Here is a 16,831-nt window from a genome sequence, read left to right on the forward strand (position 1 = left end):
TGCCAATGCAAATAAATCTCTAAGAGGTCTTCCTTCTGTAAGTGTTTGATTTTGACCTATGGAAGATACAACACATTTTAAAGCGCAAATCATTCCAGAATATTCCAAAAGCACAGATGGATATGCATATATGGTCCCCTTTACACGCATTGCACTTACCCCTTCATTATAAAAGAGCTCAACCAGGAGGCCTCAGTAAACTTCCAAGGGGGCCTCAGAACCACTTCAAACTATTTAAATTTAAAAATTAAAATAAAATAAACACACACACACACACACACACACACACACACACACACACACATATATATATATATTTTGAATTAATGATAAAGCTAACAGGGTTCAAGTAAAGTTTTAGTACAAACTCTCCCAAACGACTGAACAAAAGGTGTTTTTATTGGGCGGGTGTTTAAAGTGTGGTTCTGATTGGCCGGCGTCCAGCGGCAGCATTAGCACTGAGAGCCACTTGAGCAGCATGAAAAAGTGTCTCTATATCAATAACAGACAAAACAATGAGAGACGGAGAGACAAAGACAGACACAAAGACTCATGAGTGATGATCCTGAGACCTGCTCCATTATGAGCACGCAAGACAGAGAGACACAGACACAGAGAGAGAGAGAGAGAGACAGACACAGAGAGAGACAGCACACACACACACACACATATATATATATTTTGAATTAAAAATGAATCATGGTTTACTTCCGTGGTTAATATATTAACACTCCCAGTTTCTGTTGCCATAATTACAGCAGAAATACCAAAAAATACAAAATAATGTGTTGGAGAATGGGAACTTTAAGACAAAAAGCTTGAGAACAACTGCAACAGAGATACAGATCTAAACGCACATACATGCATTTCATTTATTCAATTTTAAATAATAAATAGAAATGCAGTGCACAGCAGAAACAAAGGCCAGCAGTATAAGATAAAAACATTTTAATTTATTATTATTGTCTTTGCGGTTTATTTACCAAATTTAAATTCCACATGTTGTGTGTTATGGGAAAAAAAGAGATTCCAGTAAAAGTCCAGTAAAATAATTCATAGGAGATTATTTGTTAATCCGGGTGACTGCAGTATCTGTCTTGTCATTTTTATATTACAAGAGAAAAATAAAAAGTAAATGACAAAAATGTGCCAAACATATTTTTAACGAGTCCATCAAAAGAGGTTAACATAAAGAGCCAAAATGTCTGAAGGTGACCTGCATGAGTGCATTAGGTAAGTTAATAAGCCTGAGTACCCATAAGTCAACAGGAGAAGCCTACAGTCACATTTAGCATCTCTGTCCCTCAGGGTAACTTCAGATAGCTGAAAGCAGGTCCAGAGGCCCCACAGTCTGCAACACTCCAACTACTGTTTAAAAAAGCAAATGTCTGTAAGACAATAAAAGCCTTAATCAATCAGCCCGCTGTGCTTATGTTTATGAGCCTGTAGCGCCAACCATCCATCACCCGGTTTTTACCACTCAAAACACAGACACAGAAACAAAAGAAAGGCATAATGTGAGGAGCGGACCTGCTGCATACTAAATTAATAAAACAATCGTAGCCTTTCATGACAAAATAAGCGACATGATTTAGCACGCTGCTCCAAGAAGTTTATTTTCAAGAAGAGTGGTCAGAAATGGATGTTTGTGTTCGGCACTGTGAGTCATGATAGCTGTTATGACAGTCTGTCAAAATAATAGTATTAATACATCACAGCATACAGGTGAGCAGAACGTGGTGTACGACGTTCACTTTATCAGCTCGTGTCGAAGGAGATATTATCAGCTATGAGTTCATTTTTGTCTTAGCAGCGTGTCTTAACCTTAGCCTGAGCTATCTGCCTCCCCTCCCTAAATGTGATTTGTTGACAGCTACTTTACAGACCTGTGCCTGATGTTTCGAAGAGTGACGTTATCTCGCTCCAGAAGGGGGGCAGGAAGTGATAGTGGAAAGGGATGAGTTCAAACACATTGCAGTGTGTGCACACAGAGGAGTGAAGGTAGCTTTATCTAATCACGCTGCTCCGTCTCATGAAATAAACTTCCGTGGCCGTGACCGAGTGTGCAAATGCATTGTGTGTGTAAGTAACCGCTCAGTTTCTTCAGCGGTGAGATGAAACTAAGACTACAAGGTACAAATTGTTCTAATGGTGAAATATTTCTCCACATTTTATTTTTTTTTAAAAATATAATAGAAACAAATCCTATTCAAAAGCTTGGGATCGGTAAGATTTTTATTTTTTTTTTCTCTTATGCTCACCAAGGCTGCATTTATTTTATAAAAAAAAAAAGCTATTGTGATATGTTACAAAAAATTATTGTGAAATATTACATTCTGATTCGGTGCTCAAGTAACACTCTAATATGATTTCTTAAATAAATAAGGGGGGGGGCCTAAAATAACAAAAACAAACAGCAATTCCATTTCCAATTTTTCCATAGCGGTACAGCGCTATCATATTGCAACATTAATATTTTTAATTTCTATAAAACTATGTTGGATAATGTGGATCAGTTAACAACAGCATCTAATTAACTAAAACAAATCATTAGAAGAAACATACCTAATTAAAATACCATCCCACACAGGGCTAAAAGTGTGTGTGCTTGTGTCCTTGACGCCATCTGACAAATGAATCATGGTCTGCTTCGTAGTTTTCATCATCTGATTTAAGAATGCAGTTTTAGCAAATATCAGCACTGTTTACAGGTACCAGCAGCCCAGGGCGTCACTCTGGGGTCAAAGCGAGGGGACGACCCCCTTAAAGGGGCCACTTTACAGAAACAAGAAGATAGCGAGGAGTCCTTATTTTTGTTAAAGCTAAGATGCAAGAATTTCAAGGGGGAAATTCAGTTATTTCAGGCCATACTGACTAATGGTCTGATCTGAATGAAGACAGATTACCACACACATACACACACACACACAGTAGTCTGATGGGAAATAATAAAGCAAGAGAAAGGAGGAGTGTGTGCTAATGTATTGGTATGTGTATATGTGTGTGCACGGCTGGTTCGCTGTGTTATCAGAACAAATGGTCTATGTCTCTCAGTCGCCCTTATCTCAGAGGAAGGAAGTCAATGGGCTATCAGCACATGTGTATGCGTGTGTTTGTGTGAACTCTCTTGGCCTGAAGGATTGTCCTCCTGCTAACTTAAAAAAAAATCCTTTCTTCTATACAATTCACTGAAGATGTGACATTAAACACAAGAGTTTAGCACACTGACACATACCTGTCCCTCCATGTCTGTCTGTGCTGCTGTCTGTCCGTCAGGGCATTCAGTAAAACGTCTGCCATCTCTCTTCTGTTCTCCTGTGCCGTGTTCTCGTCCTCCACCACATCCAGCAGCAGCTGAGTCTGCAAACAAACAACACGGTCCCTTTATAACGTCAAACTACACAAAATCAGTTTTGGTCAGTCAGTCAGTTATGCACAACAATGTAATACAATACACTATACAAACTTTTGGGATCAGTATTTTTTGTTTGTTTTGAAAGAAATTAATACTTTAATTCAGCAAGGATGCACTGAATTAACCAAAAGTGACAGTAAAGACTTTTATAATGGTACAACATTTTTCAATTTCATATAAAGGTATTTTGAACTTTTTATTCATCAAAGAATCCTGAATAACAAGTATCAAGGTTTCCACAAAAATTAGCAGTTGAACTGTTTTCAACATTGATATTAATGAGAAATGTTTCTTGAGCACCGCATCAGCATATTAAAATGATTTCTGAAGGATCATGTGACACTGAAGACTGGAGTAATGACTGCTGTGTACTTTATATACAGAAACCACAACTACTGTAAGTGATAACGTAACGTTGGGCAAAAGCATTACAATTTGCTTAAAATGTCAAAGATATTCAAATTAAACAGCATAAAGGAATGTTGTGTCATGTTTTGACATCATTGACAAAACATTGTTAGCCCTGGAGTGTCTCATAACTTACCGGGATGTGAAGTTTGAATATGTGAAATTGTAATTGAGATCATGGCATAAGGCAAGATTTTCAGTGCAAACCTTCTATTATAGTCACACAATAACAGCAAGGCTTCAGGGTTTTTTTAATTAAATTTTTTTTTAATGCAATAATTTTTCCATAAGGTTCTGCACCTCAAACAATCATAAATTAGTAATACACAACCATACTCACAAGTGAATATTGTTTAAGTAATACATTTATGACTATCACAAATATGGCAGCATAAAACCACATTAGGATTGCACAGCAACTCTGAAACAACTGCTCTTATCTTGAAATAAAGGGGGGGGGGGGTTGGGGAATTTCTTTTTTTTTTTAATCTTACCGACCCCAAACTTTTGAATGGTTGTGTACTTTATATACAGAAACCACAACTACTGTAAGTGATAACGTAACGTTGGGCAAAAGCATTACAATTTGCTTAAAATGTCAAAGATATTCAAATTAAACAGCATAAAGGAATGTTGTGTCATGTTTTGACATCATTGACAAAACATTGTTAGCCCTGGAGTGTCTCATAACTTACCGGGATGTGAAGTTTGAATATGTGAAATTGTAATTGAGATCATGGCATAAGGCAAGATTTTCAGTGCAAACCTTCTATTATAGTCACACAATAACAGCAAGGCTTTGGTAGTATCACTACCAATACTGTGGACAAGCTCTTAGCCAGTGCTTAAACAAATCAATATACATTCATTCCCTTCATGTCAGAGGTCAAATCTATTCTTTACTTATGCTGCAGGACTCCATCTTACAAACATTGATGATTAAGCCAGAATCAGAAACAGCAGAACAAAATTATATTTGCTTTTCAATGATGTTTCAATTTGCATTACTTTTTTAATACAATAATAATACTGTATATATAAACATTTTAAAATATACACCACCATTCAAAAGTTTGTGGTAGATAAAACTTTTTTTTGTTTTTGAAGTCTCTTATGTTCATCAGAGCTGCATTTATTTGATCAAAAATACAGTAAAAAACAGTACTATGTGAAATATTATTAAAATTTTAATATATATATACTGTATATATATATAAATGTAATTTATTTCTGTGATGACAACGCTGAATTTTTTTGAAGCCATTACTCCAGTCTTCAGTGTCACATGAGTTGTCAGAAATCATTACAATATGTTCAAGAAACATTTATTATTATCATCAATGATGAAAACTGTTGTGCTGCTTAATATTTTTGTGGAAACAGTGATATATTCAGTATTCTCAGTATTTTTATGCATGGAAAGTGTAAAAGAACAGCATTTATTTTATCTTTTTAACACTGTAAATGTTTGTACTGTCACTTTCGATTAATTTCGATTTAATTCATCCTTGCTGAAAAAGTATAAATTTCTTTAAAAAAAAAACATTTTAATATAACAATAAAAATGTTACACTATATATTTTTAAAATGATCTGTTTTCTTTTAAAAAGATGCAAGATGCTGAACTTTTCCTCTTTCGCTGTCTTCCTCTACAGTAGCAGGAGCTAAAATGATTGACAGGTGAGAAAGCATACACAAAAAGTGCTCTGAGCGTTGGTTCACCTCACCTGTTTCACAGCAATCTCTTTTTCTTTATTTCTTTTCACCCCTCATTCATCCGTGAGACAGCACTTCTGTCTCTCGCTGAAGCATTACCTGTCAGCGGTCGTTACCTGTTAGAGTCATCCTCAGAAAGTGTCGGGTGAAAGAGTCTGCCAAGACTAACTCTGACTACAGGGTCACGAGGTCAGTTGAATCACATCAGACTAAACATAGATGACACAACAACAGTGATTCACTGATTCATGATTGTGTGTGTGTGTGTGTGTGTGAGTGAGAGAAAAACTGTTATGTGTTTACAAGGTGGGTTGATGAGAGAAATTTTCACAACCAACTTACATTTACCACCCTATATATGTGCACCTTATGTGTGTGTGCTTGTATACCCCTGAATGACGGTAGCTGGGTGATGCTGTGCAGTGCTCCTGGGTTCAGGACCACAGTGAAGAGGGTGAGACAGAGGGCAAGTGACTAACAGAGGCGGCTGTGTGTATTTGTACAAGGAAACACACTTCGGGTTACCCCACACTAACAGAGGGGAAGAATAAACACACATGCACACTCACCAGGACTATGTGACAGGTACACCAGCCAACCAATGGCAGAAAGGCCATCCAAAACACCAACAGAAACCTGAACAGCTAGCGTAAGATAATGTATGACATAAGGATTTAAAATGCATAACAGCCAGTGGGCATTTTCCAGAAAACCTACGTTTGACAAACACACACACACTAAATTTACACAGCTTGACTGTATTTGATCAACTTGTAAAACATACAAAAAATAGGCAGCGTGACAATGGTTTGTGTATGTTTTTTTCTGTTTGATGGACAGATTAGCTGGACATTAGTGTACTCAAAGTAGTTTTATGTTAATGGGATAAAAAAAAAATGTTAAATGCAATTTCAGCATGTCTGTATCATTCAATAATTAAACTGTCAAGAGTATTTGACTTCTCAATAAGCATTTACAGTGGCCTTAAAAACTGGACAACTAAAGGGAAACCAAAATGTACATTTTTATCATTTACTCACCTTAATGTCATTCTAAATCGTTATGATTTTCTTTCTTCTGTGTAACAAAAAATACTATATTTTGAAATAAGTCTTAAGTGTTTTTTGTGCATACAATGGAAGTCATTGGTCATCAAAACAGTTTGGTTGCCATCATTTTTCAAAATATCTTCTTTGATGTTCCACAGAATAAATTAAGTCATACAGGTCTGGAACGATATGAGGGTGAGTAAACGATGACAGAATTTTCATTTTTGGTGGAACTATCACATTAAGAAATGTATGACATTCTTATAATTAGATAAAAAATTCAAATTAAACACAATCTGCAAACAAATGATGCTATAGCTTTACTTGGAACTAACTTTACCAAAATAAAAGTTGGTTAATTACTTCTAACCTACTTTTTTATGTAGTATGCGAAAAGCAGTATGTCAAATGAGTTATGAATAGGACATATTCATAAAACAGTAAGGTTCCACTGATTCTGAAATATGTATCTGATTGGCTTTTTACTATCCCATGAGGCCACAGGAGACACATATTCAGTGTTAAGGAAAAGTGACACCGCTGACATAGTAGGTCACATGACAATAGCAACATGGCACATACAAAATGTCTGGATTATATTCATACTACACAAATGAACTTTTGTGTCAATATAAAATACTTTTTCCACAATCAAAAAGCAAATTCTTCATCAAAAGCAGTACATACTCTAACTGTGAATTCAGAAGCAGCTAACGTCATTTTTAGTGAGTGTATAAAGTCAGAGTAACCAAAGGTGTACAGTAATTCAAAACACTAACATGTTCCACTAATGTTTGACAACCATAAAATTTGCTTGACTACATTTTGTCTCCATTTTAAACAGTATACCTATTGTTTTATCTTGCAAAACCAGGCAAATCTCATTTTTGAGAATGTTTTGCTTGAAAAGTGCTATATTTCTTTCAAATAAATGTCATTCATACATTTTAAAGTGTAGATGAGGTGTTCGAAAACCTTTTGGGGCCTTCTGTGCCAATGCACAGACACTTTTTTTCACTATATGTTGGTTGGTGAGACATGTTTTTGGGGGGAGTTCTGTTATTTCCGGCACAGATGGTCCTCACACCAGTCGATGTACTGAAGCACTGTAAGGGTTCAACTACAGCAGAATACTAGAAGATTGAATCATACATGCCATGTTAAATTTGTTGAGCAGAGGCAATATATAAAAGCATGCATGTCTGTCTGTGTGTGTGTGTGTGTGTGTGTGAGAGATTGAGAGCTTGGCCTTTCAGCCACATTGACCCTCTGATCTCTCTGAGGCTCATCAATTACCTCTCCCCTCAGAGCCAGCACGCTGAGAGAATGGATTATATGAAGTGTAAAACATTAGAAAAATGTGTTCACAACATCACAGCAATGTGTCCGAGGACAGAGGAGGGGACAGATAATAGAAACCCAGCTGCTGAAAAGCACAACGCAACAAGTGACAGCGTTTGAAGGCATTGTAGGGCAGCTCTGTGGGCCACAGGCTTTTGTGCTGGGGTCTGTGGTTCCTCTAGCCAGAGGCAACTGGACATGTGCTTTTTGCTTGAGCTAATGAGGCAAAGGCTAAAAGCTTTGTGATTTTCTTTCTTTATCTGCCATGGTTTGTCTCTCTCTCTCTGCTTCTTTTAGGTGGGAAAGTTTTAAAAAGGCAACCGCAAAAGCCCTTTATAACATCTCAAAACACCAAATCTGCTGCCTGATATATCTATAGATTAAGAGTTTAATGATTCTACCACTCTTTCTGTTCACAATATGAGCTAAAAAATCTCATAGATCTGCAGAGCAGTTCCACTCAAAAGATTTCAAATACATCCAGCGAATACAAACAGTATGAGAAGGAAAAAGGCTTTACCAATATATCAGGTAAATGTATAGTGTAAAACCATGCTTTAAGGCAAAGTCCTATGGCATTATTTGCCTTCCACATACACACACTGTGTACTGTTTCATAACACACGGGTTGCTGCCGTGTGTTTTGAGTTTGAGCTCCGTCAAGTTTACTCTTTATCGTCTATTTTTTATCTTAAAATCAATCTTATACACCATAATTTTCGTTTCTATAACGTGTGAATATATCCCCTATCGTATTCTACAACAAAAACAATCAGATTGGATTAATACTTGTTATTAAAGGATGCATTAAATTGATCAGAAAGTGACGGTAAAGAAATATATATTGTTAAAAATTTTCTATTGAACTTTTTATTTATCAAATTATCCTGAAAAAAAAAAACTTTTCACAAATATTAAGCAGCACAACTGTTTTCAACATTGCTAATAAGAAGAAATGTTTCTTAGAATGATTTCTGATGGATCATGTGACAGTGACACTGAAGACTGGAGTAATAGCTGCTGAAAATTCAGCTTCTCTAGAATGTTCCATAACATATTTTGAAATATATTAAAAATAAAAAAACTGATATTTTTAATTGTAACACTTTTCACAATATTACTGTTTTTACTGTATTTTTGATTAAATAAATACAGCCTGGTTGAGCATAAGAGACAAAAATCTTACCCCCAAATATTGAAATGGTGGTATGTATGTTTTATGGTTGGTTATGACAATACAATATCAATGTCTTTAAAATTACTTTTGCTGTCTCTTGAATGTATCACGTTCTTTGTGACTTCATACCCATTTCCACTCTCTCTCATACACAAACATATGTATACACATATGCCTCATCTCTCTCCACCTCCATCTCCTTCTGGATCGGCCTGCTGATGGGAGATTAGAGATTAGCATCTTGTACCCACGTTTCTCCTGCCAGTGAAAGCTTTTGACAGTGGGAGGGAGGCCAAAACCTCACTCTCTCCTCACTCTGCACAGATTCTTTTTCAGCACTTAAAGAATATGAATTCTAGGCAGAGATTACCATCACATAGACCTGAAGCCATTTTCATTATATGTCTTTTTTCTACGGTGACTGAAGAGTGACATTTGGGAAAAAGATTAACGTTGGCTTGCCACTAAAAGAACGAAACCCAACCCACGTTGTACCGACGACAATTTATGATGCTATAGGAGACACCGTGTTGTGTAATGTATATGTCATCTAAATGCTGAAAATATCAGTAGTGAAGTGAATGAAGTAATATGCATCAGTGGTTTTGGGAAGCCTGAGGGCTCTTGTATAGCAGGACACATTGTTTCCAGTGCATTAACTATATCTGAGTAAGTGTAACAAATAAGAGAATTTTCTTTCCGAAATCTAAGATTAATACCTCCAGCGAGAATGCCTTAAGAAATATGTGCAGGAATCATTCACTATGACATCTAAGTATAATATTAGTGGGTAGACAGATACAAACAGACGCTCACATTAAATACACCATAGGAAAGAGCAGAGAATAATATTTATAGTCTGTACAAACAAAACCTACTCATAAAAGCACAAAACCTGCTCAGAATGCATAAAACCTGCGTAATAAACTAGCTCATGACGATAATGTGAAGTAATTAGCAATATCTGTAACACGTTCTATGAAGCCACTAAAGTAGAGATTGACCGATATTGCTCTATCATGACCAATACAGATACAGATGATTTTTTCAACAACAACTATGTGATTATTTAATTATTTATTTTATTTGTTAATAATAATAATCATCATTATCATCATAACAATAGGCAATTATAATAATAATAAGCATTATTAGTATTTTATAAATTGATATTTATTAAAAATTTAAAATGCGAACACAAAATAGTTGTGCAATCTAGAGGGTTAGTTTGGCATCTTTGTTTTGGCATATCTAATTGAAAGTGTAATATCAGTATGAAAATCAATTCTATATATATATATAACTAAATAAATTAATAGTCAAAGCAATTATAGACAATCTCTTTGAAAAAAAGTAGTCTTAAATCCATTATGATGCATTCAATATCTTTTATAGTTTTATAAAGTTGTATGTTCCCCTAAATAATTTTAATAGCTATATATTCGCAAATTACTTTCCTTTTTAATATGTTCATCGTTGTAAAGAGCACAAAGTACATGACTATCACCATGTGTTATAATGAATTAAACTCTCATTAATAGAACATTAGTGACCCTGGACCACAAAACCAGTCATAAGGGTAAATTTTTTGAAATTGAGATTTATACATCACCTGAAAGCTGAGACTTTAGTCTTTGCAACTTTACAGATCTTCTTTATGCTTGTAACACTCCAACGAGAAAGGAAAAATTGAAATTGCATCATATGACCCCTTTAAGACTGGTTTTGTGGTCCAGGGTCACATTTTAGCCCCATATCTTTATATTATGCTGTAATATTTTTGACATTAACAGTTATACCTCATGCCCATGAGTAGATGGAATCATTTTCAAAATACGTCTTAAATCTCAAATATTTTACAGGTAAAGCCCCACTACTCAACCAATACCAATCAATATGATCAAAATCAAGATTATGTTGTGTCTGAGAAGGCTTTTATGAGTTCCAAACTCACAACTCAAAGACCAGTGGACCTGAAGTGTTCATGTGAGTAATCGGGACCAATCTGCTACAATCCTCGTCAGTAGCATGTGATCAGACTTTCTTGTGGTCAAGCCTCCTCTGTTTCAGCGTAAAATGCTGAATTTGCTTTCTAATCCCAAAATCATCTGCCATTTTCCACAGCACTATACAAAACAGAGAGAGAGAGAACGGAAGCGAGTTGAAAGCGAGGGGATCATAACAGATTTCTACAGGAACATTTCCCCTTGGAGAGGAAGAGAGTGTTTACTATCAAACGCATCTGTGTCTATTCATCTCAGCCAGAGTGTCATCCCTCGCTCTGAACTTCTGTCCAAACACAAACAAACAAACGCAAAGACTGCAACTTCTGAGTATGCATCAGCCACCAGACTGCACTCCTGCGTAACACGTCTTCACATTCAGACACGCTCTGAGCTCTCTTTCTCCCGGTCTCCTTTTATATCATCTTCTTTCTTTCCCTCCTCTCCTAAAACCTCTCGAATTATCTGCAATATCTTCTTTATAATTCCTCTCTTTCTTTGTGATTTTTCAAGTGAATCCGACAATTTTACAGTGGCTTGGCATCAGGATCTCCCATTCTTCCCCTCATTGTTCTGAACCGTGGCTTAACTCGGTTAAGAGCCCTGACATGATAGCCAACCTGGTGACTCTGAAGAATTAAAAGAAAGGAATGAGGAGAAAGACAGACACATTAGACACACAAAGACGTATAGTTACTGAATAAGGTCAGCATGTACCTGACTGACAGGAAACGGTGCGCTTTGTGTATGTCTCTGTGGAATTTAATGAAGCATATATGTGTTGTGTTTGCGTGTATATCCCCAGTAGTGATTAATCAGTCATGGTCTGTAATTCCAGATCTTATTCCTCTTTCTTCAGCCGCTTATCTCGCTGATCAAGGAGCGAGCCGGAAAAACTGCAGAGTAAATAAATAAACAAACAAAGCGCTAAACAAACCAAGAGTGCGAGGAGGGTTTCGGAAGATAAGACAGATCAGGCATTATAAAGCACTTATTGGTTTTCTCTCGAATTATCTGCAATATCTTCTTTATAATTCCTCTCTTTCTTTGTGATTTTTCAAGTGAATCCGACAATTTTACAGTGGCTTGGCATCAGGATCTCCCATTCTTCCCCTCATTGTTCTGAACCGTGGCTTAACTCGGTTAAGAGCCCTGACATGATAGCCAACCTGGTGACTCTGAAGAATTAAAAGAAAGGAATGAGGAGAAAGACAGACACATTAGACACACAAAGACGTATAGTTACTGAATAAGGTCAGCATGTACCTGACTGACAGGAAACGGTGCGCTTTGTGTATGTCTCTGTGGAATTTAATGAAGCATATATGTGTTGTGTTTGCGTGTATATCCCCAGTAGTGATTAATCAGTCATGGTCTGTAATTCCAGATCTTATTCCTCTTTCTTCAGCCGCTTATCTCACTGATCAAGAAGCGAGCCGGAAAAACTGCAGAGTAAATAAATAAACAAACAAAGCGCTAAACAAACCAAGAGTGCGAGGAGGGTTTCGGAAGATAAGACAGATCAGGCATTATAAAGCACTTATTGGTTTTCTAAGAAAAATAAAAATTTGACTTCAAAGAGTTCAGCGGCTGTCAGAGAGCGTCTGCTCCTGCACACACTGAGCTACACTCAACGCCAGCAGAACAAGACTGAACCGTCTGCACATAATTACGCACATGCACATGACGATACTAATAACTAGACCCAGTTCGATTCTGCAGATCATCTTTTTTCTTCACATTTTCTGTGCTGAAATTTGTGGAATTTAGTGGAAATGGATTTAAACATGGTATTGAAGTGTTAAAAGGAGTACTACACTGTTTTTGGTAGCTGAAAACATTATAAAATTAGGCAAATTATTAAATAAACAAACATGGTCGAACTTTGGGAACACTGGTCTTTCCAATCTTGTTGAAATCTGTAGGGATTTCTATAAAGTGTCGTGGTTCAAGACTTAAAAGTAAACATTATTCAGTAAGGAAACATTAAATTGACCAAAAGTGACAGTTAAGATATTCATAAATGTTACTAAATATTTTTATTTCAAATAAATGATGTTCTTTTGAACTTTCTATTTATCAAGGAATCTTTAAAAATAAATAAATAAATAACCCTTTTTCTGCACAAATATTAAGCAGCACAACTGTTTTCAACATTGATAATAATTTTGAAAATTCACTTTATAAAAATGTTGTTGAAAATTCAGCTTTGCCATCAAAGAAACAAATTACATTCATTTATAATTTGTAAAATAGATGATTATTTTAAAATGTAAAAATATTTTACATTACTGCTTTTTATATTATTGTGCATTTCTGATCAAATTAATGCAACCTTGATATCATAAGAGACAGAACAGCTTTCAAGTTTTAAATTTAAAGATATTGAATATGCATGTGAAAAACAAAAATAATAAAAAGTACATCAAAGAATACGGATCTCGTATAAACCGTTATAAAACCAGACTTTTTAGACATGAAGTCTGGCCTAGTCTGTAGTTTACTCTGGCCAAGAATCGAACACTTTGAACAACATTCAATCGATCAATCATACATCATGTTTCAAACATTTGACTCCACTAATCTGGCAACCTGTGGTAAAACCAGTGATTAGTTACGCCTCAAAATATTTTAGCAATCCAGTAACAGACTGACCACACAATAGATTTTTTCAGCATTGTTGGTGGGATATAACATGTGGAGTTTTTGTCTGTTGGTCTTATGGGGACCTGTAAGGCTCTGTGTGCGTATTTAAAAATATTCAACAATATTCCATCTCAAAGATTCCATCCCTGCCACCCAAAAAAAAAAAACACACATAAACCCACCGGTCTCCCTGCCTGCCCAAAGGGTCTGTAAAAGCTTCTGTATGCAGGTACAAAGCCAGCAACCACTCTCACTCTCACTCTCTCTCCCTGTAGGTAAAAAACACAAACACATACACACAGCCTGCAAGTGGCATGTCAGCGCATGAAATTCTCTAAAGGGGTTTAAGTATTTACCCTCCCCACTATCACGGCCTGCTAAAATTCAGCTTACCCTGTTCAATAAGGACTTCAAAGGGAATCATAAATACCTTTTACCCGCAAATTCTACTGTACAGTGTTTTTCTCCTCGCCCCCCTTTTCCTGCTTCTTTTCTTCCCATTTTCCCCCCATTCTCCAGTAAAAACCGTCCCTTACTGTGAAATTTATTAGGAGCCATTCCTGTGCCAGGATAGACAGACCGAGAGAAGGAAAGAAAGAAAGTGCCACTGTTAAAAGCCTAAATAAATGTCAGTGGTGTATGAGGAGTACGATAGCTTCTCTGTCTTTTCTTTCTTCCTTTCTATTTTCCTCCATATTTCCTATGTTGTTTCCATTAAGCAATTCACATTAATTCATGAGGTTCAGTTTGGAGAAAGAGAAGGGGGGGGTGAGACAGCCACAGAAAGAGGGAGAGAGTTGTTTTATCAGGATGTCATTCAAATGGAGGGGTGAAAATTTGCATCACAACAGCCTGAAGAGCAAGAGAGGGAGACACAAGAAAAGAGAAAGAAGGAAAACGAAAGAGAGAAACCCCCATGGGAGAGGAGCGGTTTTAATAAACAGCAGGAAGAGGGTGAACACACAGAGAAACACGCAGAACAGCCAACCCCGGACCTGCTCGGACTGCGGAAAAATCAAGAAAAGTGCAGGGAGCCACAGAAAGAGCGAGAGAGAGAGAGTTGTTTTATCAGGATGTCATTCAAATGGAGGGGTGAAAATTTGCATCACAACAGCCTGAAGAGCAAGAGAGGGAGACACAAGAAAAGAGAAAGAAGGAAAACGAAAGAGAGAAATCCCCATGGGAGAGGAGCGGTTTTAATAAACAGCAGGAAGAGGGTGAACACACAGAGAAACACGCAGAACAGCCAACCCCGGACCTGCTCGGACTGCGGAAAAATCAAGAAAAGTGCAGGAAGGCCACAGAGACAATTCCCAAGAATATAGATAAACACATGTCTCTGGTAAATGCCATGACTGTCTGTTGAAATCATACTTAAATTAATTTAAATCAGCCATGAAAATATCAGATATTAGGAATTCAAATGAATATTTATTTTCTATGCTTTCACATTCATGAGCTATTTATTTGATCTCTAACAATCCTACAAATTCAATATTTGTTTAACTAATAAAATGCAGACAATGGCTTGATCGGGTTAATTTAAATGCACCCACAATTTAAAAAATATAAATAATAAAAAAGAAGCAAGAATTAATGATGAATTTACAAAAAATGGATAGATGAATGAATACGCCAAAATACTGAAATTTTTCTCCTTGTCCTATCTCTTTTTTATGGTTTATATGGTTGAAACAATATATAATATAATTTCATAAATTAAAAATTATCTTTTTATTGTATTATTTACAAATACATAATAATAATACTCAGTAATATACTAAAGAAAATAATTTACCATTGACAAAAAAAAAAAAAAAAACGATGACGCTTGCGTAATATTAACGGAAACAAAAACAAAAAATGTTAAGCGTTTACAATTTAACACATTATGCATGTCTTAAATGTCTTAATATACAGGTGGATATCAGTGCTCCTAAATTGTGTTTCTTGACAGAGGGAGACTATCTCACAGTGTGACTGTCTCACCCTTTTATACACACACACACACACACACACACACACACAGAGAGAGCGGCTAGCTCAAGAGCTGGTCCTTAGCCACAGCAGCACATTAGATGTGATTACTGCTCAAAGAGCAAAAGAGGCAGCTAAAGGAAGACAGAATATGATGATACAACAGTGCCCCCTACTGAAAGTAACTACAGCTCTGAGAGCAGAGCTGTGTGCTGAACACATACACACACATATGGATCAAACATGTGTCAAACAGACAATACTGATCAGCTGTGATTGTCTAGATTTAAAGAACCTCTAAGCATCCTCTCCAGCAGTACAGAGAGCCCGGATGCTGCTCTGCATACTGGGGTCATCTGCGGGCAGAAGGGTTACTATTGGGACAGGCAGGAATATTAAAAACTGCAACATTATGAGGTTTAAATCAAATCTAATTTTCTGACCTGCACTGATGTGACGTGGGCAATTCAACCATCTAGAAGTACAAACTATTACAGAAAACAACAAGCTGCACACCTCAGTGGAAAATGCAACCTCATAGGTTTATCTAGCATACCTATAGGTTTTTTTTTTTTATTACCCAGAAAAGCACATACACATAAAGGACACAATTATAGTGTCTTCATGTTTGTGTGACAAATGCATCTGCACTGAGAGACAAAGTCTAATCCTAATCAATTATGCAACGGAGAGCCAAACAATTACACTGCTAGAGGATTAAAAATATTTTAAAAAAAACGTATATATAAACTATTATATAAAATAGTTTATATACAGTGAAATAGTTAGTATAGTGATATATATACTGTATATATATATATAGTGAAATAGTTTATATATAGTTATATATAGTGAAATAGTTTATATATAGTTTATGAAATAGTTTATATTATAGTGAACTGTATAGAGGCCTGCACAGTTGAATAAATAAGCTTTCCATTGATGTATGGTTTGTTAGGATAGGACAATATTTGGCCGAGATACAACTATTTGAAAATCTGGAATCTGAGGGTGCAAAAAAAATCTAAATATTGAGAAAATCGCCTTTAAATTTGTCCAAATGAAGTTCTTAGCCATGCATATTACTAATCAAAAATTA

General features: G+C 36.1%; 1 protein-coding gene across 1 annotated transcript in view; it reads right to left on the minus strand.

Moving 5' to 3' along the window:
• Positions 1 to 1,030: 1,030 nt before the first annotated feature.
• Positions 1,031 to 16,831, minus strand: part of LOC107745553 (alpha-ketoglutarate-dependent dioxygenase FTO-like) — a 52,495-nt gene continuing 36,694 nt past the window's right edge. Inside the window, exons 7-8 of the mRNA XM_016559445.1 lie at positions 3,236 to 3,360; positions 1,031 to 1,368 (exon numbers count right to left, since the gene is read on the minus strand). Of these exons, the coding sequence (XP_016414931.1) occupies positions 1,305 to 1,368; positions 3,236 to 3,360 (189 nt within the window). The 3' untranslated portion in view covers positions 1,031 to 1,304. The remainder of the gene's footprint in view (positions 1,369 to 3,235; positions 3,361 to 16,831) is intronic.

This window comes from Sinocyclocheilus rhinocerous, unplaced genomic scaffold, assembly GCF_001515625.1.
Source record: "Sinocyclocheilus rhinocerous isolate Xijiao unplaced genomic scaffold, SAMN03320098_v1.1 scaffold2906, whole genome shotgun sequence".
NCBI lineage: Eukaryota > Metazoa > Chordata > Actinopteri > Cypriniformes > Cyprinidae > Sinocyclocheilus > Sinocyclocheilus rhinocerous.